We start from the raw sequence: 25667 nt of genomic DNA, 5'->3' as shown, positions 1-25667 counted from the left end.
CCGAAAAAGGCCCAAACAGTGCCGAGATCGTCCGACTCCGGTCGAGACACCGGCACGCAGCCTTCTCGGGACCGAGAAAGTGCTGGAGACAAGCCTCGACACCGAGATGCCGGTGTGGACACGGCTCGACGCCGAGACAGCGGCACCGAAACAGATCGACGCCGAGAGGTTTCGGCCCCGAAAAGGAAAAAAGTCACCTCGGAGCCGAAAAAACACGCAGACAAAGTTTCGATGCCGAAACAAACTGCAAGCGACCCAGCTTCAGGCTCTTATACAGAAGAGCACTCGCTAACCTCCCAAAGGCAGAAGCATAGGTTTGAGGAAGAGCTACAAGCAACTGATGTGGACCATACGCAAAAGCGTATCTTCATTCAGCAGGGGACAGGAAAAATAAGCACCCTTCCCCCCATTAGGAGAAAGAGAAGGTTGGAGTTCCAGACGGAACAAACACCACAACCAAAAGTGGTGAAAAGAGTTACACCACCACCCTCTCCTCCGCCCGTGATTAACGTTTCACCAGCACAAACTCCATCACACTCCCCAGCTCACACCACCATGAGCCAGGGTGACCAAGATCAGGACGCATGGGACCTATACGACGCCCCAGTGTCAGATAACAGTCCGGAGGCATACCCTACAAAGCCATCTCCACCAGAAAACAGCACCGCGTACTCTCAAGTGGTGGCTAGAGCAGCACAATTTCACAACGTAAGCCTCCACTCAGAACAGGTCGAGGATGATTTCTTATTCAACACACTCTCCTCCACCCACAGCTCATACCAAAGCCTGCCTATGCTCCCTGGTATGCTCCGGCACGCAAAAGACATCTTTAAGGAGCCGGTCAAAAGTAGGGCAATCACACCAAGGGTGGAAAAAAAGTATAAGCCGCCTCCTACGGACCCGGTTTTCATCACTACACAGCTGCCACCAGACTCTGTTGTTGTAGGAGCAGCTAGGAAAAGGGCCAACTCTCACACATCTGGAGATGCACCACCCCCAGATAAAGAAAGCCGCAAGTTCGATGCAGCTGGTAAAAGAGTCGCAGCACAAGCTGCAAACCAGTGGCGCATCGCGAACTCCCAGGCACTACTTGCGCGCTATGACAGAGCCCACTGGGACGAGATGCAACATCTCATTGAACATCTGCCCAAGGACTTACAAAATAGGGCAAAACAAGTGGTTGAGGAGGGACAGACCATCTCCAACAACCAGATACGCTCCTCCATGGACGCTGCACGGACAATTAATACATCTGTAACTATCAGAAGGCATGCATGGCTCCGAACGTCTGGATTTAAACCAGAGATTCAACAAGCAGTTCTCAATATGCCTTTTAATGAAAAAGAACTGTTCGGTCCACAAGTGGACACAGCGATTGAGAAACTCAAAAAAGATACGGACACTGCCAAAGCCATGGGCGCACTCTACTCCCCGCAGAGCAGAGGGAATTACAGCACATTCCGTAAAACGCCCTTTCGAGGGGGGTTTCGGGGTCAAAGCACACAAGCCAGCACCTCACAAGCCACACCGTCCAGTTACCAGGGACAGTATAGAGGAGGTTTTCGGGGACAATATAGAGGAGGGCAATTCCCTAGAAATAGAGGAAGATTTCAAAGCCCCAAAACCCCTACTACTAAACAGTGACTCACATGTCACTCACCCCCTCCACACAACACCAGTGGGGGGAAGAATAGGTCATTATTACAAAGCATGGGAGAAAATCACTACAGACACTTGGGTTCTAGCAATTATCCAACATGGTTATTGCATAGAATTTCTACAATTCCCTCCAAACATACCACCAAAAGCAAAAAATTTAACAACACACCATTCCAATCTCCTGGAGATAGAAGTGCAGGCACTATTGCAAAAGAATGCAATCGAATTAGTGCCAAACACACAAATAAACACAGGAGTTTACTCACTGTACTTTCTGATACCAAAGAAGGACAAAACACTGAGACCAATCCTAGACCTCAGAGTAGTGAACACTTTCATCAAATCAGACCACTTCCACATGGTCACACTACAAGAAGTATTGCCATTGCTAAAACTACACGACTACATGGCAACTTTAGACCTCAAGGATGCTTATTTCCATATACCAATACACCCATCGCACAGGAAATACCTAAGGTTTGTATTCAGAGGAATACATTACCAATTCAAGGTACTGCCTTTCGGATTAACAACCGCACCAAGAGTCTTTACCAAATGTCTAGCGGTAGTCGCTGCACACATAAGAAGGCAGCAAATACATGTGTTCCCATATTTGGACGACTGGCTAATCAAGGCCCATTCGTTCATACAGTGCTCAAATCACACAAATCAGATCATACAAACCCTCTTCAAACTCGGGTTCACCGTCAACTTTACAAAATCCAACATTCTGCCGCGCAAGGTACAACAATACCTAGGAGCCATAATAGACACATCAAAAGGAGTAGCCACTCCAAGTCCACAAAGAATTCTAAATTTCAACACCATCATACAACGCATGTATCCAACACAAAAGATACAGGCAAAGAGGGTATTACAACTCCTAGGCATGATGTCTTCATGCATAGCCATTGTCCCAAACGCAAGACTGCACATGAGGCCCTTACAACAATGCCTAGCATCACAGTGGTCTCAAGCACAGGGTCACCTTCTAGATCTGGTGTTAATAGACCGCCAAACTTACCTCTCGCTTCTGTGGTGGAACAACATAAATTTAAACAAGGGGCGGCCTTTCCAAGACCCAGTGCCACAATACGTAATAACAACAGATGCTTCCATGACAGGGTGGGGAGCACACCTCGATCAACACAGCATACAAGGACAATGGAACGTACATCAAACAAAACTGCATATCAATCACCTAGAACTTCTAGCAGTTTTTCAAGCACTAAAAGCTTTCCAACCAATAATAGTTCACAAATACATTCTCGTCAAAACAGACAACATGACAACAATGTATTATCTAAACAAGCAGGGGGGGACGCACTCCACGCAGTTAAGCCTGCTAGCACAAAAAATTTGGCATTGGGCAATTCACAACCAAATTCGCCTAATAGCACAGTTTATACCAGGGATCCAAAATCAACTCGCAGACAATCTCTCTCGAGATCATCAACAGGTCCACGAATGGGAAATTCACCCCCAAATTCTGAACACTTATTTCAAACTCTGGGGGACACCTCAGATAGACTTGTTTGCGACAAGGGAGAACGCAAAATGCCAAAACTTCGCATCCAGATACCCACACAAACAATCCCAAGGCAATGCCCTATGGATGAACTGGTCAGGGATATTTGCTTACGCTTTTCCTCCTCTCCCTCTCCTTCCTTACCTGGTAAACAAACTCAGTCAAAGCAAACTCAAACTCATATTGATAGCACCAACTTGGGCAAGGCAACCCTGGTACACAACGCTGCTAGACCTATCAGTGGTACCCTGCATCAAATTGCCCAACAGGCCAGATCTGTTGACACAGCACAACCAAAAGATCAGACACCCAGATCCAGCATCGCTGAATCTAGCAATCTGGCTCCTGAAATCCTAGAATTCGGGCACTTACAACTTACCCAAGAATGTATGGAAGTCATAAAACAAGCCAGAAGGCCATCCACCAGGCACTGTTATGCAAGTAAATGGAAGAGGTTTGTTTGCTACTGCCATATTAATCAAATACAACCATTACACACAACTCCAGAACATATAGTGGGTTACTTGCTTCACTTACAAAAATCTAACCTAGCTTTCTCTTCCATTAAAATACACCTTGCAGCAATATCTGCATACCTGCAGACTACCTATTCAACTTCCCTACATAAGATACCAGTCATTAAAGCATTCATGGAGGGCCTTAGGAGAATTATACCACCAAGAACACTACCTGTTCCTTCATGGAACCTAAATGTTGTCCTAACTAGACTTATGGGTCCACCTTTTGAACCCATGCACTCCTGCGACATACAGTTCCTAACCTGGAAGGTGGCATTTCTCATCGCCATTACTTCCCTAAGAAGAGTAAGCGAGATTCAGGCGTTTACAATACAGGAACCTTTTATACAACTACACAAAAATAAAGTCGTCCTAAGGACCAATCCTAAATTTTTGCCAAAGGTTATTTCACCGTTCCATCTAAATCAAACAGTGGAACTTCCAGTGTTCTTTCCACAGCCAGATACCGTAGCTGAAAGGGCACTACATACATTAGATGTCAAAAGAGCATTGATGTATTACATTGACAGAACAAAAAACATCAGAAAGACTAAACAACTCTTTATTGCATTTCAAAAACCTCATGCAGGAAACCCAATTTCAAAACAAGGTATAGCCAGATGGATAGTTAAATGCATCCAAATCTGCTACCTTAAAGCTAAACGACAGCTGCCCATTACACCAAGGGCACACTCAACCAGAAAGAAAGGTGCTACCATGGCCTTTCTAGGAAACATCCCAATGCAAGAAATATGTAAGGCAGCCACATGGTCTACGCCTCACACATTCACCAAGCACTACTGTGTAGACGTGTTATCCGCACAACAAGCCACAGTAGGTCAAGCTGTATTAAGAACATTATTTCAGACTACTTCCACTCCTACAGGCTGATCCACCGCTTTTGGGGAAATAACTGCTTACTAGTCTATGCAGAACATGCGTATCTACAGCGACAGATGCCATCGAACTGAAAATGTCACTTACCCAGTGTACATCTGTTCGTGGCATCAGTCGCAGTAGATTCGCATGTGCCCACCCGCCTCCCCGGGAGCCTGTAGCAGTTTGGAAGTTACCTTCAATTATTTATATATGTGTCATCTCAACCTTAAATAGGTGCATACTTAGCCACTCCATTGCATGGGCACTATTACTACAATTCAACTCCTACCTCACCCTCTGCGGGGAAAAACAATCGAAGATGGAGTCGACGCCCATGCGCAATGGAGACAAAAGGAGGAGTCACTCGGTCCCGTGACTCGAAAGACTTCTTCGAAGAAAAACAACTTGTAACACTCCGGCCCAACACCAGATGGCGAGCTATTGCAGAACATGCGAATCTACTGCGACTGATGCCACGAACAGATGTACACTGGGTAAGTGACATTTTCATTTCTCAACATTGGCACCATATGAGAAGAGGGTTTCAGAACTCTTATGCTTAACCTGCCAGAAATCCTGACTGGCCTACTTCAGAGTAAGCCCCTTCAAGGACTTCACTTCTGAAAACCAGTCTTGCTTCTGATGCTGCATTTTATAAAGCAACCACCAATTATCTCTTCTATAGCAGCGTGCCTTCTTATTTCTAAAGGCCTGCCTGGCTGAACAGGCTGATTCCTGAAAGTAAGTTGATATGGCACACTCTGTGATGGTCCAACCACAAAACTTAGAATTGTGCCTAGGGCAAAATTGGAATGACATGTTCTCTATTGCCCCTCCAGTGATTCTAATATCAACTGGTGCCTAAAGAAACACTCCAGTGAAATTCAGCGCTTCATAAAAAGTGGGTCTTATAGCTGGCGATTACAGCCACTGTGGTTGATCGATGTTGATTGTAGCTAGACTGTCCCACAGCTTGAGAAATCTGTTCAAACCAGATAATGGAAAACAAAAATCTAAGTTTGAGCCTTTGCCCGGATTCATTGTGGGTTAGGAGGAGGGGTCATAAGCTAGCTTGAAACAATGTTTTACTTTGAAGAAAAGCAATTTGCAAACGTCTGCATGCAACTCTTTGGGGGGGGGGGGCAGGTTCTCTACTTAAGCACATGCTAAACAGTACTTGTGTTTGGCTACATGAGCTAAACCATCTCTTCAATTTCCCAAGACGCAACGGTCTGAAAGAACAGATTTCTGTAGTGGGTAACAAAGTCCAAACGCAGGGGGTAAAACTAGGCCTCCATTTTTATTTCTTCTGGAAAGGACACATTTACAAAAAATTACAAGTTATACACAGTTTCCACATGAGACATTCCCCAGTCCTAAACTCATGTTCCCAGTGGCACTGGAAATGTTACCCTTAAAAGGTTCTCACATCAACCCCATGTAGCTGTAGGATTGGATGCAACCCTGTGGTTAGATAAGCAGACTGTAGTTCTAAACCACAAAACATATTTTGCTTGAGGTGCAAAATCTAGGCAAGCAGCCCTGAGGCCCCTGCTACTTCATTTCTTCCCTCCCAGACACATCCCTTAGATGTTGATAGTTCAGACAATTTTCCATTTGGTTTAAAAACTATGCATTTGAAAGAGCAAGGGAGTGCTGCTCAAAGTAAACCAATTTGTGCACAATACATAAGGATTTATGGATTGGAGGCCAAGGCAAAGTGTGTGCGGTTGAGGACAGTAACCTGGGGCCAGAAGCGATGATGTTTCAACAACAGTTCTGCAAACCAAGAACTGCCATGTGAAACGTAGCGGACCGCAAACAGTAATATGGTAAATTATAATATAGACACTACAGTACTTTTCATGAGTTGTGTTGTCATTAAAAAAAAATATATGTTAAAAAAAAAAAATTACTAAGCCTTGCACTCCAACGTGCAGGTTTCCTGTGGGGAGCAATGGCGGCCAAGAGATTGTCCTGTGTGCCAACTGGAGGGTCCTTGCACATCTCAAACAGCCTCTGAACAAATGCAGGATCAACTGTGAGATGCTCGACATCCTTCACACCCCATTATTACCCCTCTCCCAAACCCTTTCAAGTGTCTGGGCTGGAGCGCTTAACGCCGGCCTCCTCTGTCACGGACAGGCGTGCTGCGACTACGGCTCCTGCGTTTGAAGTCCCGGGGGCGCTCACGCCCACCGCGGTCCCGGCTAGGTTCTAGTCTCTTCTCACGCTCTGGCTCACGAGTGCGTTCAGCCTCCCGTTCCTTTTCACGCTCTTTTAGACGCTCTTTTCGCTCCTCTTCCTCTTGCTCCTTGCGCAGTTTCTCACGCTCTTTCACACGCTCCGCCCGGTCCTCAATCTTTTTCACAACCTACAGAGATATGAAAGACATGTCTGAACACAGAATGATGGCAAATAAGCTTCACAAGCATCACACTGAAAAGGAAAATGTTACTTACGTCGTAAGCATCTGTTTGTGGCATGTAGTGCTGTAGATGTACATGCTTAGCATAATCCTGCCATCTAGTGTTGGGCTTGGAAGCATGCAAGTTGTTTTTCTTCAAAGACTTTCGAGTCATAGTAAAGTGACTCCTCTTGCTGGTAATGCGCCTGGTTATCAACTCAATTGTTAGCAATTGCTTTCCCACAAGGTAGGTGAGGATGGAATGTGAAGCATAGCGCAGAATAGTTAGATGGCCATGCAAAATGTGTGATAACTTATAAAAGTAACGGTGACAAATGTGTCTAAGGAGGAGGGTAGGTGCATAGGAACCTACAACACTACATGCTGCAAACAGCTGCTTACTTGGTAATGAAAATGTCACTTACCCAGTGTACATCTGTTCGTGGCATCAGTCGCTGAGATTCACATGGTATGCATGAGCTCGCCATCTGGTGTTGGGTCGGAGTGTTACAAGTTGTTTTTCTTCGAAGAAGTGTTTTCGAGTCACGGGACCGAGTGACTCCACCTTCTGTGCTCATTGCGCATGGGCGTCGACTCCATCTTCGATTGTTTTCCCCGCAGAGGGTGAGGTAGGAGTTGTACTATAGTAATAGTGCCCGCGCAATGAAAAATGTAAGTATGTACCTATTAAAGGATTAAGTAATATATATACAAATGTACAAAATTGAAGATAACTTCTGAACTGCTACAGGCTTCCGGGGAGGTGGGTGGGTCCATGTGAATCTCAGCGACTGATGCCACGAACAGATGTACACTGGGTAAGTGACATTTTCAGTTCGATGGCATCTGTCGCTGTAGATACACATGGTATGCATAGACTAGTAAGCAGTTAGTTCCCCATAAGCGGTGGTTTAGCCTGTAGGAGTAGAAGTTGTCTGAAATAGAGTTCTTAATACAGCTTGACCTACTGTAGCTTGTTGTGCGGATAGCACATCTATACAGTAGTGTTTGGTGAATGTGTGAGGCGTAGACCAAGTGGCTGCCTTACATATTTCTTGTATTGGGATGTTTCCTAAAAAGGCCATTGAAGCACCTTTTTTCCTTGTTGAATGTGCCCTGGGAGTAATGGGCAGTTGTCTTTTTGCTTTAAGGTAGCAGATTTGGATGCATTTAACTATCCATCTGGCTATACCTTGTTTTGATATTGGGTTACCTGCATGAGGTTTTTGGAATGCAATAAATAGCTGTTTAGTTTTTCTGATGTTCTTCGTTCTGTCAATGTAGTACATTAATGCTCTTTTGACATCTAATGTATGTAGTGCTCTTTCAGCCACAGAATCTGGCTGTGGGAAGAATACTGGTAATTCTACCGTTTGATTTAGATGGAATGGAGAAATAACTTTTGGTAAAAATTTTGGATTAGGTCGTAGGACGACCTTATTTTTATGTATTTGTATAAAAGGCTCTTGTGTTGTGAACGCTTGAATTTCACTTACTCTTCTTAGAGATGTAATGGCGATGAGAAAGGCAACTTTCCAGGTGAGGAATTGTATTCCGCAAGAGTGCATGGGTTCGAAGGGTGGGCCCATGAGTCTTGTTAGAACCACGTTTAGGTTCCATGAAGGAACAGGTGGTGTTCTTGGTGGTATAATTCTTTTAAGCCCTTCTATGAATGCTTTGATAACTGGTATCCTATACAAGGAAGTCGAATATGTAGTTTGCAGGTATGCAGATATTGCTGCAAGGTGTATTTTAATAGAAGAGAAGGCTAGCTTTGCTTTTTGTAAATGGAGCAAGTAATTTACTATATGTTTTGGAGTTGCCTCTAGTGGTTGTATCTGATTATGATGGCAGTACCAAACAAATCTTTTCCACTTACTTGCGTAGCAGTGTCTAGTGGATGGCCTTCTGGCCTGCTTTATGACTTCCATACACTCTTGGCTAAGTTGTAAGTGTCCGAATTCTAGGATTTCAGGAGCCAGATTGCTAGATTCAGCGATGCTGGGTCCGGGTGTCTGATCTGTTGGTTGTGTTGCGTTAACAGATCTGGTTTGTTGGGCAGTTTGATGTGTGGTACTACAGACAGATCTAGCAGTGTTGTGTACCAGGGTTGTCTTGCCCACGTTGGTGCTATTAAAATGAGTTTGAGTTTGTTTTGACTCAATTTGTTTACTAGGTAAGGAAGGAGAGGGAGAGGAGGAAAAGCGTAAGCAAATATTCCTGACCAGTTCATCCATAGGGCATTGCCTTGGGATTGCTTGTGTGGGTATCTGGACGCGAAGTTTTGGCATTTTGCGTTCTCTTTTGTTGCAAATAAGTCTATTTGTGGTGTTCCCCAGAGTGTGAAGTAGGTGTTCAGAATTTGTGGGTGGATTTCCCATTCGTGAACTTGCTGGTGATCTCGAGAGAGATTGTCTGCCAGCTGATTCTGGATCCCCGGAATAAACTGTGCTATTAGACCAATTTGATGGTGGATAGCCCACTTCCATATTTTTTGAGCTAACAAGCTTAACTGCGTTGAATGTGTTCCTCCTTGTTTGTTTAGATAATACATCGTTGTCATGTTGTCTGTTTTGACAAGGATGTATTTGTGGGTTATGATTGGTTGGAAAGCTTTTAGTGCTTGAAAAACTGCTAATAATTCTAGATGATTTATATGCAGTTTTGTTTGATGTATGTTCCATTGTCCTCTTATGTTGTGTTGATTGAGATGTGCTCCCCACCCTGTCATGGAAGCATCTGTTGTTATTACGTACTGTGGCACTGGGTCTTGGAAAGGCCGCCCTATGTTTAAATTTATACTGTTCCACCATAGAAGCGATAGGTAAGTTTGGCGGTCTAGCAACACCAGATCTAGAAGGTGACCCTGTGCTTGAGACCACTGTGAGGCTAGGCACTGTTGTAAGGGCCTCATGTGCAGTCTTGCGTTTGGGACAATGGCTATGCATGAGGACATCATGCCTAGGAGCTGTAGTATTGTTCTTGCTTGTATTGTTTGGTTTGGAGACATGTGTTGAATGACCCTGTTGAAATTGTGGATCCTTTGTGGAGTTGGCGTTGCTACTCCTTTTGTTGTGTCTATTATGGCTCCTAGATATTGCTGTACTTTGCTTGGCAGAATGTTTGATTTTGCAAAGTTGACGGTGAACCCTAAATTGTAGAGGGTTTGTATGACTTGATTTGTGTGGTTTGAGCATTGTGTGAGCGAACTGGTTTTGATTAGCCAGTCGTCTAGATACGGGAACACGTGTATTTGCTGCCTTCTGATGTGTGCAGCGACTACTGCTAGGCACTTTGTGAATACTCTTGGAGCGGTTGTTAAACCAAAAGGCAATACTTTGAATTGGTAATGTATTCCTTTGAATACAAACCTTAGATATTTCCTGTGTGATTGATGGATTGGTATATGGAAATATGCGTCCTTGAGGTCTAGGGTTGTCATGTAGTCGTGTTTTCTGAGCAATGGTAACACTTCTTGTAGTGTGACCATGTGAAAGTGGTCTGATTTGATGAATGTGTTTACTACCCTGAGGTCTAGAATTGGTCTCAGTGTTTCGTCCTTTTTTGGTATCAAGAAGTACAGTGAATAAACTCCTGTGTTTATTTGTGTGCTTGGTACTAATTCTATTGCATTTTTTTGCAGTAGTGCTTGAACTTCTATCTCTAGAAGTTGTGAATGGTATTTTGATAAATTTTGTGATTTTGGTGGTATGTCTGGAGGGAATTGCATGAATTCTATGCAATAACCATGTTGGATAATTGCTAGGACCCATGTATCTGTAGTTATTTTGTCCCATGCTTCGTAATATTGATGTATCCTCCCCCCCACTGGTGTTGTGTGGGAGGGGTGAGTGACGTGTGAGTCACTGCTTGTTGGTAGTGTTTTTGGGGCTTTGAAATCTTCCTCTATTCCTAGGAAATTGCCCCCCTCTATACTGGCCCCGAAAACCTCCCCTGTACTGTCCCTGGTAGGTGGGCGGTGCGGACTGTGAGGTGCTAGCTTGTGTGGCCTGACCCCGAAACCCTCCTCTAAAAGGTGTTTTGCGGAAGGTGTTATAAGATCCTCTGCTCTGCGGGGAGTAGAGTGCGCCCATGGCCTTGGCAGTGTCAGTGTCCTTCTTGAGCTTTTCTATAGCTGTGTCGACCTCCGGACCGAACAGAAGTTTCTCGTTTACTGGCATGTTAAGCACTGCCTGCTGAATTTCTGGCTTGAATCCAGACGTTCTGAGCCATGCGTGCCTACGGATGGTAACCGACGTATTAATGGTTCTTGCGGCCGTGTCTGCTGCATCCATGGAGGAGCGTATTTGATTGTTGGAAATGTTTTGACCCTCCTCAACAACCTGTTTTGCTCTTTTTTGCAGATCTTTTGGGAGATGTTCAATGAGATGCTGCATCTCATCCCAGTGGGCTCTGTCGTATCGCGCTAGCAGCGCTTGTGAATTTGCGATGCGCCACTGGTTTGCTGCTTGGACAGCAACCCTCTTCCCGGCTGCATCGAACTTCCTACTTTCTTTATCTGGGGGAGGTGCATCCCCAGAAGTGTGTGAGTTTGCCCGTTTTCTGGCAGCCCCTACCACCACAGAGTCTGGTGGCAGCTGAGAGGTGATGAAGACAGGGTCCGTAGGAGGCGCCTTATACTTTTTGTCCACCCTAGGCGTCACTGCCCTACTTTTAACTGGCTCCTTGAAAATGTCTTTTGCATGGCGTAGCATGCCTGGGAGCATCGGCAGGCTTTGGTAGGAGCTGTGGGTTGAGGAGAGGGTGTTAAATAAAAAATCATCCTCTACTTGTTCCGAGTGTAGTTCCACATTATGGAATAGAGCTGCTCTAGCCACCACTTGTGAGTAGGCTGTGCTGTCTTCCGGTGGTGATGGCCTAGTTGGGTATGTGTCTGGGCTGTTATCAGACACTGGTGCGTCGTACAAGTCCCACGCATCCTGATCTTGGTCGTCGTGGCTCATGGCGGTGTGAGCTGGCGAATGTGACGGGGTGTAAGTTGGCGAAGCCGGAGTTACAGGTGGAGGCGAGGGAGGAGGTGTTACCTTTTGTGTTGTGTCTTGCTGAGGAGTAAACTGAAGCGTTCTCTTTCGTTTGACAGGTGGAAGGGTACTGATCTTCCCAGTCCCCTGCTGAATAAAGATACGCTTTTGCGTGTGATCCACGTCAGTGGATTGCAGTTCTTGTTCAAATCTATGTTTCTTCAGTTGAGAAGACATAGAATGCTCTTCGGTATAGGAGCCAGAAACAGGGTCTGATGTCGCTTTTTTCGGCTCCGAAAGCCCTGTCGATTGTTTTTTCGGCTCCGAGGTAACCTTCCTCTTTTTCTGTGCCGAAAATTCTTGGCCTCTATGGTCTTCGGCGCCACTGTCTCGGCGTCGATCGGTGTCGACACCGAACTCTCGGTGTCGATGCTTCTGTTTAGCACTCTCTCGGTCCCGAGGAGGCTGCGTGCCGGTGTCTCGACCGAAGTCGGACGATCTCGACACTGAATGGGCCTTTTTCGGTGCCGATTGTTGGTCACCGAGAATTTGGGTGGAGCCATGGCCGGTTGGCAGTGGCGTCCCCTGGGCCTTCTTTCCTTTTTTAAGGTTTGATCTCGACGTCTTACTCACAGTTCTTGTAGAGTGTAGCTCGTCGGAGTCTGAATCCTGGATGGAAAAGGATTCCTCCTGTTCTTCTTCTGTCTCGAACTGTCGACGCTCTTTCGGCGTGGACGCCATCTGCAGTCTTCTCGCTCGACGGTCGCGCAGAGTTTTTCGGGACCGGAACGCCCGACAGGCCTCGCAGGATTCTTCACTGTGCTCGGGTGACAGGCACAGATTACAGACCGAGTGCAGGTCCGTATAAGGATATTTGTTGTGGCATTCGGGGCAGAATCGAAACGGGGTCCGATCCATCGGCGTTGTCCTCCACGCGGTCGGGCCGACTAGGCCCCGACGGGGTGCCGAAATCTACCCCGAAGGGCACCGAAGCGCTTCGATGTTCAACGCGTCGTCGTATGTGTCTATCTCTAACCGGATCGCAACGATACCGTCGAAAATCTTCCGTCTTCAGCTATCTTTCCGTTCCGAAACTCGGAGCGACATGAACACGTCCGAACCCGATGGCGGAAAGAAAACAATCGAAGATGGAGTCGACGCCCATGCGCAATGAGCACAGAAGGTGGAGTCACTCGGTCCCGTGACTCGAAAACACTTCTTCGAAGAAAAACAACTTGTAACACTCCGACCCAACACCAGATGGCGAGCTCATGCATACCATGTGTATCTACAGCGACAGATGCCATCGAACATAACATTTTCTATTCGAGTCATGTGTGGCTGTAGACACACATGGTTAGCAAAGGCTATAAAGCAGACCTCCTCCATAAGCAGTGGCTAATCTGTGGCGTTTACAGTTGTTTGAAATAGTGCATGTAGAACTGCTTGCCCAACACTGGCTTGTTGACAAGCCTACACATCTACACAGTAATGTTTTGAAAATGTACGCAGTGTAGACAATGTGGTGAGCTGGGTTCTGGTTGCAGTAAACCCCACTTTTTTTTTCTTCTTAATCGTGTCAGTATGTTTTGGACTGTAGTGCACTGGGAGCCTGCTAACCAGGACCCCAGTGCCAGTTTGCTCTTTCCTCTAAATTTGGTTGCTGGTAACCTTTTTAATCCCACAACTGCCATACTGGTGCAGCCATGTAAGTCCCTTTTAGATGGTACTTAGGTACCCAGGGTATTAGTACACCAGAGCCCCCCGTGGGCTGCAGCATGTACTGTGCCACCCATGGGAGCCCGTGCAAACTGTCTGCAGGCACCCTTTCACCACCAAACCTGGACCCTGCACTTAGACGTTATAAGTCACCCCTCTAGTAGGCCCTTAATCCCAAGGGCAGGGTGCATGTCTCAAGTGTGAAGGTACCCCTACATGAGCATGGTGTCCCTATAGATCCCAGGCCATTCCTGGACTCTATGTGCGGGGAAGCCATCTTAAGCTATGTAGTGGAATCTGGTCAACACGAGTGGTCCAAATACATAAGGCTTCTCCAAACCTAAGCATGTTTGGTATCAAACATGTTGAAATCATGTGTCTACACCGAACCAAGCGTTACTTGCATCATACAATGTACTCTGCAGGTTCCTCAGAGGATTCCACAGTTCTGCCTGTGCAGCCTTACGGGGTCTAGCTGCCAGCTCATGCTGCTGCTGACCCCAGACACTCTTGTTCTGCCTTTCTGGCTTAAGCCTGGCTCAGGGCAGAAAAGATTTCTTGCAAGGGAGAGGTGTGACCACCTCTCCTAGCTATAAGGTCTCTAAGGGCTATGGTGGCCTCCGAGCACCACTAGACTGCTTTGAAGGGCAGATTTGTTGCACTCCTGGCATAATCTGGGCAACCCCCTTTTCCTGCTCTGGCGTGAAACTACACATTGGATAGAGGAGTGACCACCCCCTTGTCCAGCTCCTCCCCTAGGGAGCTGCACAGAGCTCTGCCAGGTGGCCACTTGATTCCGCTATACAGAAAACAAGATGAGCAGAGGCCCCTGGGAGCATATGACCGGTTAAGCCAGGTAGATGATATCCCAGGCCCCTCTGATAGGTGGATCACTTCAGAGAGTAACCAACCCCCTTTTAGGGTTACTTAAGGGCTCCCTTGCAGGTAGGTCCTCAGATTTGCTGACCAAGATTCTCCAAGGAACTCTGCAAGACATTTTCTGCTTCTGGCCTCTGGGACCGTGTGGGAAAGTACCCTCTTTCTTGGCACGGTTATCCCCATTTTATGCCTGTTGTCAGTGTGTTTGACTGGGTCTACTGGGTTCATGCTAACCAGGACCCCAGTAGTTTTGCTCTCTCCTCTACATTGTACCACCTTCTTCCCACAATTAGCATACTGGACCCCCTATGTAACTCCCTAGTATATGGTACCTAGGTACCCAGGGCACTGGGGTTACAGGGGAGCCTTACTGGCTGCAGCAGTTATTCTGCCACCCATAGGGAGCCCATGCAAAGGGTTCTGCAGGCCTGCCATTGCAGCCTGTGTGAAACGGGTGCATGCATCCGTTTTCACTACAGGTCACAAGTCACCCCTATGGTAGGCCCTCCGGTACATGCACCCTGTCCTCTGGGCTATGTGTGAGGACACCCCTGCACTAGCAGAAGTGTCCCCACAAACTCCAGATCCATTTTCTTGGACTGTGCGGGGATGCCATTTCACGCATGATTTGGACATAGGTTACTACCTATGTCCAGCTACATAATGGTAACTCCGAACCTGGGCATGTTTGGTATCAAACATGTTGGAATCATACCCCAATACTGTTGCAAGTATTAGAAGTATAATTCCATGCACTCAAGGGGCTCCTTAAAGCATTGCTACCACCAGTCTTACAGTATTTTCCAGGCAGCCCAGCTGCGTCCATCTCGGAGACAGGTTTCTGCCCAAGCTGGGGGGTTGTTGTGTCCACAGACCTACCTGTAGAATTTCTACTAGAGAACTACTTGGAGACTTCAGCTTCGGCTGAAGTGGTGTTAAGAGGCCCTTGCAGCAATGCTGGGCATCCCAGGGCTTATCTTTGCCCCGACTAGAGCACAGACCAAGAGGCAAAAAGATCAGGGAAACTTGGAGCCTGGAACAATGGCCCAAGAGCTTCCAAAACCTAAGGGTAGGAAAGGCAAAAAGGTGTCCCCTACCCCTACCCCAACCCCCAGTGAGGATTGCCCCTCTGAGGAGGAGAAATCTACTCCCATGGCAGAACCTACAACAGAGGAGCTCCAGTATGACACAGCTGAGCTCTTGGGTGCAGGGGAGCCTGCCAGGGAGGAATTCAGTATGGCACAGATGGTAGGGCTTGAGGCAGAAAGCTGTCCTTCAAGAGGCGGGGGATGTCAGTAGCACCCACAAGATGTACTGGGAAGACAACCTCTTGTATGCAGAGCCAAGGGACTCCAAACGTGGTGCCACCATTGGGATTGGTAGTCCCTCTGCAATACAGATAATTTTTATTGACCCTTGCACGATATTCCCCTGGTGGTTCACTTGGGTCAAAGTGAGACTTGGGACAGGCCTGTCCCTCACTTTCACTGGCCCCACATGTCAGAAGGCAATAAGGAGTTGTGTCGCTCCTGTGTCACCTGTCAAGCCAGTGGCAAGACGGGTATCACCCCAAAGGCCCCCTTAATTCCACTTCCAGTGGTTGGTGTTCCCTTTGAGACGGGTTGGGGTGGATATTGTTGCCCCCCTAGACCCACCCACAGCCTCTGAGAACAGATTTATTATGGTGGTGGACCATGCCACCAGATACACAGAAGCTATTCCTCTAAGGACCAGTACAGCTCCTGCAGTGGCAAAGGCCCGGCCTGGGAAGTTTCTCAAGAGTGGGCTTTCCTAAAGAGATGGTATCAGACAGAGGTACCAACTTCATATCTGCATATCTCAAAGCCATGTGGAAGGAGTGTGGGATAACGTGTAAGTTCACAACCCCTTACCACCCTCAAACCAATGGTTTGATAGCAAGAATTAACAAGCCTCTCAAAGGCATGATCATGGGACTCTGAAAGGCTCAGGAGGATATGGGATGTCCTACTGTCATGCCTCCTTTTTGCCTACAGGGAGGTCATTCAAGAGGGAGTGGGCTACAGACCCTTTGAACTTCTGTTTCGGTACCCTGTTAGGGGTCCTCTTGCTCTTGTGCAGGAGGGCTGGGAGCAACGCTTCGCGAACAAATCGCAAGAGCAAGACACACATCTTGCGTGTTTCGCGTAGTAGTTTGCTGGAAAGGAAAGGAAAAGAAAAAAAAAAAAAACATGGAGATTCCACCAATGAGGGCGATTCCAACGAGACCTCTAGAAGAGTAGGTGCTCTTCGCTTGGTAAGGATTAGTTACTTACCTGTAAATCCTAGTTCTCTTCCAGGGGTATCCTCATCAAAGTCATAAACATTGAATATTCCCGCCCTTGTGCGGGGACCCCGGAGCATATATATATAAAATACATACATATTATCATGTGTAAAACAGCAATGCAGGCTATAATCATAAATAGGCTAAAATGCTTTATTTCTATGCAAGTTTTTTTTTTTTTTTTTATATTATAAAATCACAATAGATCATAAATATCTACCTAAGCCCCAAAAACTGGACTTAGGGAAGTAAACAGCAGTAAATATCAGAGAAAAATAGAAAAAACCACATTGAAAAACAATGAAGCATTCTTAGCCAATAGGCTGCATGCAGGTTAACACAGGAGAACCATAAAAACTTTGGCACCGTGCCTTTAAGACCCTGAGCACCTCCAGTATCCCACCATGCCTCAGGGGTGAAGGGAAGGTGACAGTTGGTTCACAGTTAGGTCAGTACTTTTTTACGGTGACAATCTGTGTAACTGATCAGAAAGATAATCTGTCCTGCACTTCTAGGAGACTTAAGTCCGGGGAGGAGGGTGGGTTGTTTATGACTTTGATGAGGATACCCCTGGAAGAGAACTAGGATTTACAGGTAAGTAACTAATCCTTCTCTTCCAGGGGATCCTCATCAATAGTCATAAACATTGAATAGATTAGCAAGCCCATCCCTAAACTCTGCGGACTGTCCGAAAGAAGTGCAGGAAAGAATACATATTCATGCAAATAGATTTCTAAGAGAGGCCTGCCCCACCTGGGCATCCGCTCTTGCATCCGAGTCTAAACAGTAATGCTTAGTAAAGGTATGCACAGACTTCCATGTAGCAGCCTTACAAATCTCGGAAATTGGTACATTGTTAAGGAGGGCAGCAGTAGCCGCTTTTCCCCTTGTGGAATGCGCTTTTGGCCTAGCCAGTAATTGCTTATTAGCCAGTTGGTAAGTGTTAACAATACAAGACACAATCCATCTTGATATAGTTCGTTTAGACGCTGCCTCTCCTGTTCTTAAATGACCATAATTCAGAAACAAATGGTTAGAATGTCTAATCGGTTTTGTTTTGTCCAAATAGAATTTCAGCACTCTTTTTAAGTCTAAAGAATGCAATGCTTTCTCAGCCGGAGTCTCCGGATTGGGAAAGAAAGTCGGTAAAGATATAGTCTGATTGATATGGAATTCTGACACCACCTTCGGAAGGAAAGATGGGTGAGTTCGCAGAACCACTCTATTATCGTGAAAAACCGTGTACGGTTCTCTGCAAGACAGAGCCTGAATTTCGCTGACCCTCCTCGCTGAAGTAATGGCCACCAAAAAAGCCGTCTTCCACGTAAGGTGCTGTAAAGAGGCCTTGTGGATAGGTTCAAAGGGAGGGCCCATAAGTTTTGACAGGACTACATTCAGTTCCCATGGAGGAGAAGGTCTCCGAATGGGAGGAAAAACCTTTTTCAAGCCTTCTAAAAAATCCTTGACTACAGGTATCGTAAAGAAGGATTCCTGAGAAGGCGACTTACGATACGCTGTAATTGCAGACAAATGAACCTTAATAGAAGATACCTGCAGACCAGACTTCGCCAGATGAAGTAAATAGGATAGTATGACGTCCTCCTGAGCTCGTATGGGATTTATACCTTGTTGAGAGCACCAGATGTAAAATCTCTTCCACTTAAAAGCGTAAGAACGCCGCGTGGAAGGTCGTTTTGACTCTTTCAAGATGCTCATGCACTCCTGTGAGAGCCCTAGGTGCCCATACTGTAGGAATTCAGGAGCCATGCTGTCAAGCTCAGAGAGGGAAGGTTGGGATGTAGGATTCTGCCTTCCATTCTGCTCAGGAGATCCGGTCTGCACGGCAACCTCCTGTGAGGTCTTTCCGATAAGTTGAGTAGGTCCGTGTACCAGAATTGGCGGGGCCATTGTGGCGCTATCAGAATCATTCTGGTTCTGGAGTTGTAAAATTTGTTGATTACTGCCGGTATGAGGGGAATCGGTGGAAAGGCGTAGAGAAATGTCCCTGACCAGTTGATCAACAGGGCATTCCCTTGAGATCCCGGACGGCAGAACCTGGACGCGAAGTCTGGGCATTTCTTGTTTGTTTCGTCTGCAAAGAGATCCAACTGAGGTCGACCCCATTGACCGAAGATGTCCTCGACGACTTCGTCGTGTAGCACCCAGTCGTGCGCGTCTTCCAGATGTCTGCTCAGGAAATCTGCCTCTACGTTTTGCTGACCTGGCAGGTGTACCGCTGTGATAGACATTCCCCTGGCCAGGAGCCAATGCCATATCGTTTGGGATTCTCGAGACAGAGGTAGTGATCTTGTTCCCCCCTGTTTGTTCAGGTAATACATTGTGGTTGTATTGTCTGTCTGAATTAGGATAGATTTCCCCTGAACCAATGGAGAGAAAGATTTGAGAGCCAGATGGACTGCTCTGAGTTCCAGTAGATTTATGTGATAGTTCTTTTCCTTGTCGGACCACAGACCCTGAGCTTGGAAGGAACCCAGATGAGCACCCCAACCCTGAAGAGACGCATCCGTTACCAGAGTGTCGACTGGAATTGTCTGGTGAAACGGAGAACCTATCGACAGGTGAGGTCTGTGCATCCACCATTGTAGTGATTGAAAAGCCACTGCTGGTAGTCGAACTCTGTCCTCCCAGTGACCAGTCTTTTGGCTCCAATTGTTCTCTAATGCCTCCTGAAGGGGCCTCATGCGTAGCCTGGCATTCGGGACAATGAAGATGCATGAAGCCATGGAGCCCAGAAGCGATGTCACCTGACGAGCTGTAGGTGCATCGGCTGTTAATAGATGTTGACACTTCCTGTGGATTGATAAAAGTCGTTCCTCCGAAGGATACACTCTTTGGAGCTCTGTGTTTAGTATCGCTCCCAGGTAGTGGAGGTTTTGTGTTGGAATCAAGGTTGACTTGTCGTGGTTGATTTGAAGACCTAGAGACTCGAAAGTTCTTAGAACGATATCTCGATGTTTTCTCGCCTGATCCGGAGATGAGGCCTTCACTAGCCAGTCGTCCAGGTAGGGGTAGACGAATATTTTTTGTCTTCGAAGGTGTGCCGCTACCACTGCTACACATTTTGAAAAGACTCGGGGTGCAGACTTCAGGCCGAATGGAAGGACTCTGAATTGGTAGTGCTGTGACGCTATCTGGAAACGTAAAAATTTCCGATGTTTGGTTGCTATTGGGATGTGAAAATATGCATCCTGTAGGTCGATGGAGCACATCCAGTCTCCCTGATGCAGTTGCGGGACAATCTGGTGAAGGGCTAGCATCCTGAACTTTTGTTTTCTTATGTACTTGTTCAGGAGCCGTAAGTCCAGAATTGGTCTGAAGAGGCCCTGCTGACCTTTTTTCGCCACCAGAAAGTAACGGGAGTATACCCCTTTTCCTTTTTGTGCCGGAGGAACCTTTTCTACAGCTTTCTTTTGTAGGAGTGCGAGAACTTCCTTGCGTAGCAGGCTGAGATGAGAAGGAAAACACCTTGCTGGCGGCAAGTGTGGAGGAGGTTTTTTGAAAAGGAGAGAATAGCCATGTTCGACAATATTGAGCACCCATTTGTCTTTTGTGATTGAGTGCCACTCGCGAAGATGATGCGTAACACTTCCCCCCACCGGAGTGGTGCACAGTGCTGAGGGAAGCAATGCCTCATTGCTTTGATGGTGTCTTTGCTGTAGACTGTTGAGGTCTACTTGACCCTCTGTCTCTTGTGGGTCTACGTGCCTGAAACAGGGGACGTCCCTGTCGTTGTTGTGGCCTTTGAGACCAGTGAGGGGTTTGAACCCTCTGCTGGAATGGTCGTCTGTCATACGGCCTGTACCTCCGCCTGAAGTCTTTTTTACGTTCCAGGCCCACTGCCCTCATCGTGTCGACTTCCGTTTTCATTCGGGCCATCTCTTCATCCGCGTGGGTACCGAACAACGAACTCCCGCTGAATGGGAGGTTCAAAATGCGCTGCTGTGCTTCCTGTTTCAGACCCGTGAGCCGTAGCCAGGAAGACCTCCTAGCGCAGATTCCGTGCGCATACCCATGCGCAGCCAAATCCGCCCCGTCCGCCGCCGCGCTGATGACCTGGTTAGATACTAGGCCCCCTTCCTGCAAGATTTCCTGGAAGTCCTGTCTATCTTCCCTGGGCAACTTTTCTGTAAATCTGTGGAGTGAGTCCCACAGAGAGCGGTCATATCTGCCCAGAAGTGCTGAGGCGCTGGAGACCTTCATAGCAGATGCCGCCGTACCGCACATCTTTCTCCCCAGAGAGTCTAGGTGTCTGCTCTCCTTATCCGGGGGGACTGTGGAAGATGATGCCACAGAGTGTGTTTTTCTGGCTGCGGCTAAGATCACAGAGTCCGGTGGCGGATCCTTCCGCAGGAATAAAGGATCTTGTTCCGGAGCTTTGTATTTCTTTTGAATCCTAGCCGGGGCAGACTTGAGAGTGGCTGGAGACAGAAAAGTGTCCATAGTCGGTTGCAGCAAACCCGGTACTAGTGGCAGCAGTTTTCTCGAGACTGATCTGTGTTGTAGGGTCTCAAAGATAACTGAGGATGAGGTGGCCGGCTCCGGTACCTCAATATTTAGCTTCTGCGCTCCCCTTAGAAGAACCTCATTAAAAGTGGTGATATCATCCACCGGGGAAATCCTAGCAGGTGGAGAATCTGTGAGTGTGGGGGAGTAGCGCCCCACAGACGATCCTGAAGAAGACCAAGAAGGTGATCTTCTGCGTGGTGTTCGTGACCTGGTTCTCCTTCGGGAACGGGACCTGCTCAGAGAGGCTGTAGCAGAGTGTGCAGGTCTTGTGGTCGGCTGACGAGAAGCAGAACGAGCCCGTCCTGCTCTAGCTGTAGGCGATGGCGTTCTCGGTAATGAGGCAGTAGGAGAATACATCCTCGAGTATTGTGAATCCGGGGATGCTGTGATGGGAGAAACATGCCCCGATGCTCTGGAATGGGATGATGCACTCCTTATAGAGACCACCGGTGAGGGAGCTTTGTCCGCTGGCTCTACTGCCTGTGACACAGCTGAAGGTTGTGTCGACGTCGATTGCATCCTCGACGTCGAAGGTTGCGATGGCTGGTCTGCTCTCGACGTCGAAAGTCTTGACGTCGGAGGTCTTGCCGTCGAGTGTCTTGACGCCGATCGCCTATCGCGGGACCTGGACCTACTCGCCGTCGTGTGTCTCGACGTTGAGTGGCGAGTGGTCGACGGCGGATGTTCATGCCGTCGAGGTGTTTTTGGTGTCGTGTCCTTCGACGCCAAGGGGTGAGACGTTCTCAACGGCGAACGGGAGCGCCGGAGATGACTCGACGCCGAACGGCGGCCTGCCGTCGACGGAGATGTACCCCTGTGTCTATGCTTCGACGTTTTGTCCCTCGACGTCGGTCTGGTCGCCGTCGACGGCGATCTATGCCGGTGAGACGGTGGTGCCGATGACGTCGATGGAGAACAAACAGGTACAATCCTACCTGTCGACGTCGATCGGGCCATTCCTTCTGCTGTAGGTCTGGGAAGTGAAGAGGATGTTGACTTTTTCCTCTCCTGAAGCCCATGTAGCCTGATCTTCTCTCTGTCTTTGAGAGTCCTCCTTGACATGTTCTTACAATACTTGCAGGTGTCAGGACAGTGACTCTGTGGCAGGCAGACAATACACAGAGAGTGTGGGTCTGACTGGGCTTTCTTCTTCCCACAAGAGGGACATTTTACAAAAAGAGATGGCATTTTTCTGTCAGAAAAAACCTTCCTAGCTCAGACAAAGATGTTACTTGTCGAGTGAAAAGTGAAAAAACGCTTTTTTAAAGAATTTTTCTGAGGAAAACTCAGAAAAACTGAGAGCTCAATGCTCCAGGATCCTCTCAGAAGAAGCCGGAAAAAAGAACTGACCTAACTGTGAACCAACTGTCACCTTCCCTTCACCCCTGAGGCATGGTGGGATACTGGAGGTGCTCAGGGTCTTAAAGGCACGGTGCCAAAGTTTTTATGGTTCTCCTGTGTTAACCTGCATGCAGCCTATTGGCTAAGAATGCTTCATTGTTTTTCAATGTGGTTTTTTCTATTTTTCTCTGATATTTACTGCTGTTTACTTCCCTAAGTCCAGTTTTTGGGGCTTAGGTAGATATTTATGATCTATTGTGATTTTATAATATAAAAAATAAAAAAAAACTTGCATAGAAATAAAGCATTTTAGCCTATTTATGATTATAGCCTGCATTGCTGTTTTACACATGATAATATGTATGTATTTTATATATATATGCTCCGGGGTCCCCGCACAAGGGCGGGAATATTCAATGTTTATGACTATTGATGAGGATCCCCTGGAAGAGAACTGTTGCTTCCATTCTAGGTGCTCTTCGCTTGGTAACTGTTGCTTCCATTTAAGATTCATTTTTTTTGTTTTGTTTCCTTTGTTGTTATAACTTTATCTACCTTCTCTCCTCGCGTTGGCTTTTGGAATGGACTCATCGACTTTCTACCTCGCAGGATCTTTGAACTCTCTGAACTAATTTGTTAGACACATTATGGATTCCAAAAATCTATGGTACAACCACCACCTTTTCTAACGAGAAGCGAAAAACCGGACATTAAGTGGAGCGAGTGGATAAGAATTTTTGAAAATTATTTAGTTGCAATTGATGCTAATGATTTTTCTCCCACTAGGAAGTTGGCCCTGCTATTTAATCATCTAGGTGTGGCCGGGCAGCATGTGTTTGACAACTTACCTGTTATTTCTCCACCTAGTGAGAGTAGGGGTGACATTGCAACATGGAACGTTTATACAGAAGGGAAAGAAAGAATTAGGAAACAGTTCTCAGATGAATCCAATGTATTGTTGGAAAGGTTTAATTACGCAATGTGCAAGCAGTCTATGGATGAAACAGTTGATGAATTTGTGGCTAACTTACGTGTGCTGGCTGCAAGGTGTGATTTTGGTATGTATGTAGATATGCACATTAGAGACCTATTTGTATTCCATTGTTATTCAAAAACAAAATCAGGAACGATTGTTAGCATGTCGCAATCCTTCTTTAGAGGAAACAGTAGATATAGCTAAAGCTGTTGAGAGATCCACTGTTACCTCTAAAGTTGTATCTGGACAAACAGAGAATGTAGGGGTTACCAGGTAATCGAAAACTCTGAAGTCTGCTACATAAAGGAGAGAACCATGAAGCAAAATAAGAACGTACTATTGTGTTTCTGCTGTGGGTCACGCAATCACTTTAGTAACAGTCAATTGTGCCCGGCATTGGGCAAGAAATGCTTAAAATGTCACAAAATTGGTCACTTTCAAGTTGTTTGCAGGCAGTCTAACCGCATCTACAAACCTGGTAGTGGCAATATAAGAGTGAAAGTGAACAATGTGTACTCTAAAAGTGAATGGGCAGATTGTGTGGTAAACGACTGTGCAACTAAATTATCTAACACTGGATATTCCCACAACTTGGAATGTCAAGGGACCCATCTGTCGGGCAGTTATTGACTTAATTAAAATTTTTGTCATGGCCGATTCTGGTTCACCAGTCACCATTATTGCAGATGTGACCTATTGTAAATTCTGACCAGCAACAAAAGTATTGACAGATGGCGACATCAGTCCGAAAGCGTTCGGAGATCAGGACACTGAACTCTTAGGTTACTTTTTGTCCACTTTATCTATCTTGGGTAGGAGCACAGTAACCAAAATCTATGTGGCAGTGGATGGTAGAGATATCGTGGAGTGGAAGGATCTTGCGAAACTGGGCATAGTGCTATGTACTGGATATGACAATACCATAGTTTTGGGAGAAATGCCTGTAGAAGTGTCTGAACTCAGTTTGCCTGATACCGATATCACGGAGTCATTCATAACGAAGTACCTCAGGTATTTGCTGAGGAAATTGGCATTGTTAGGGGTTTCGAACATTTTATCAGGCTCAAGAATGGAGCTGTTCCTGTTTCACATAAGGTAAGGCCTATTCCTATCTCAGTGAAAGGACAACTTAAAGATCTCTTAGAGAAACTAGTCAAGGACGGCATTATAACTCCCACAGAAGAGAAATGGGGATTTGGGGTTGTGTGTAGATTTAAGATCTTTAAATAAAAATATAATCATCGACTGCCATCCTCTCCCTCGTATACAAGAGATGATCGCTAGTTTGGGCACCTCAAAAGTCTTCTCCACAATCGATTTACACTCTGCGTACCATCAGATTGCTCTTAGTTTAGATTCTCAGGAACTCACTACTTTTGTGACTCCTTTTGGGGCCTATAAATATCTTAGATTACCTTTTGGTCTGGCCTTTGCGGCGAGCGTCTTAAAACAATTAATGGATTCCCTGTTTGGCGATTTTGAGAATGTGTGCGCCTTTCAGGATGACATTCTGATTCACACTAGATGTATGAAAGAACATAGAATTCTTCTAGACAGAGTGTTTTCCATACTCAAGGATTGTGGTATCACCATTAAGAAGGAGAAGTGTAAATTTTTAGTCCAGAGTGTGGAATACTTAGGACACACTATTTCTGCAGATGGCATTAAGCCTAAACAAGGGAATTTGGAGGCAATCACCAATGCACCTTGACCCTCTAATAAAGATGAGCTACACTCATTTTTAGGTCTATGTGAATACTATTCGAGGTTTGTTGGTTATGCTATGATAGTACAACCTCTTAGGTCCTTATTGAAGAAAGGTAGTAAGTTCGATTGGAGTGAGCAAGCGATGGGAGCATTTGACGATATCAAAAAGTTGGTGGTGTCAGCTCCGGCTTTGAAGCCATTCATACCCTCGGGCTAAATCCTTTGTGGCTGTGGATGCTA

The 25667-nt window shown here is 46.5% G+C and overlaps 1 protein-coding gene across 3 annotated transcripts in view; it reads right to left on the bottom strand.

Annotated features, from left to right (window-relative positions):
- Positions 1-5865: 5865 nt before the first annotated feature.
- The window catches only part of ACIN1 (apoptotic chromatin condensation inducer 1), a 729433-nt gene continuing 709631 nt past the window's right edge, over positions 5866-25667 (bottom strand). For all 3 annotated transcript variants that reach the window (XM_069238220.1, XM_069238221.1, XM_069238222.1), the window contains exon 21: positions 5866-6958. In XM_069238220.1, coding sequence (XP_069094321.1) covers positions 6701-6958 — 258 coding nt within the window. In that variant the 3' untranslated portion in view covers positions 5866-6700. The remainder of the gene's footprint in view (positions 6959-25667) is intronic.

The sequence above is a fragment of the Pleurodeles waltl genome, chromosome 6, assembly GCF_031143425.1.
Source record: "Pleurodeles waltl isolate 20211129_DDA chromosome 6, aPleWal1.hap1.20221129, whole genome shotgun sequence".
Lineage (NCBI taxonomy): Eukaryota > Metazoa > Chordata > Amphibia > Caudata > Salamandridae > Pleurodeles > Pleurodeles waltl.
Note: the sequence above shows the minus strand (reverse complement) of the source record. Positions and strands in the feature narration are given on the sequence as shown.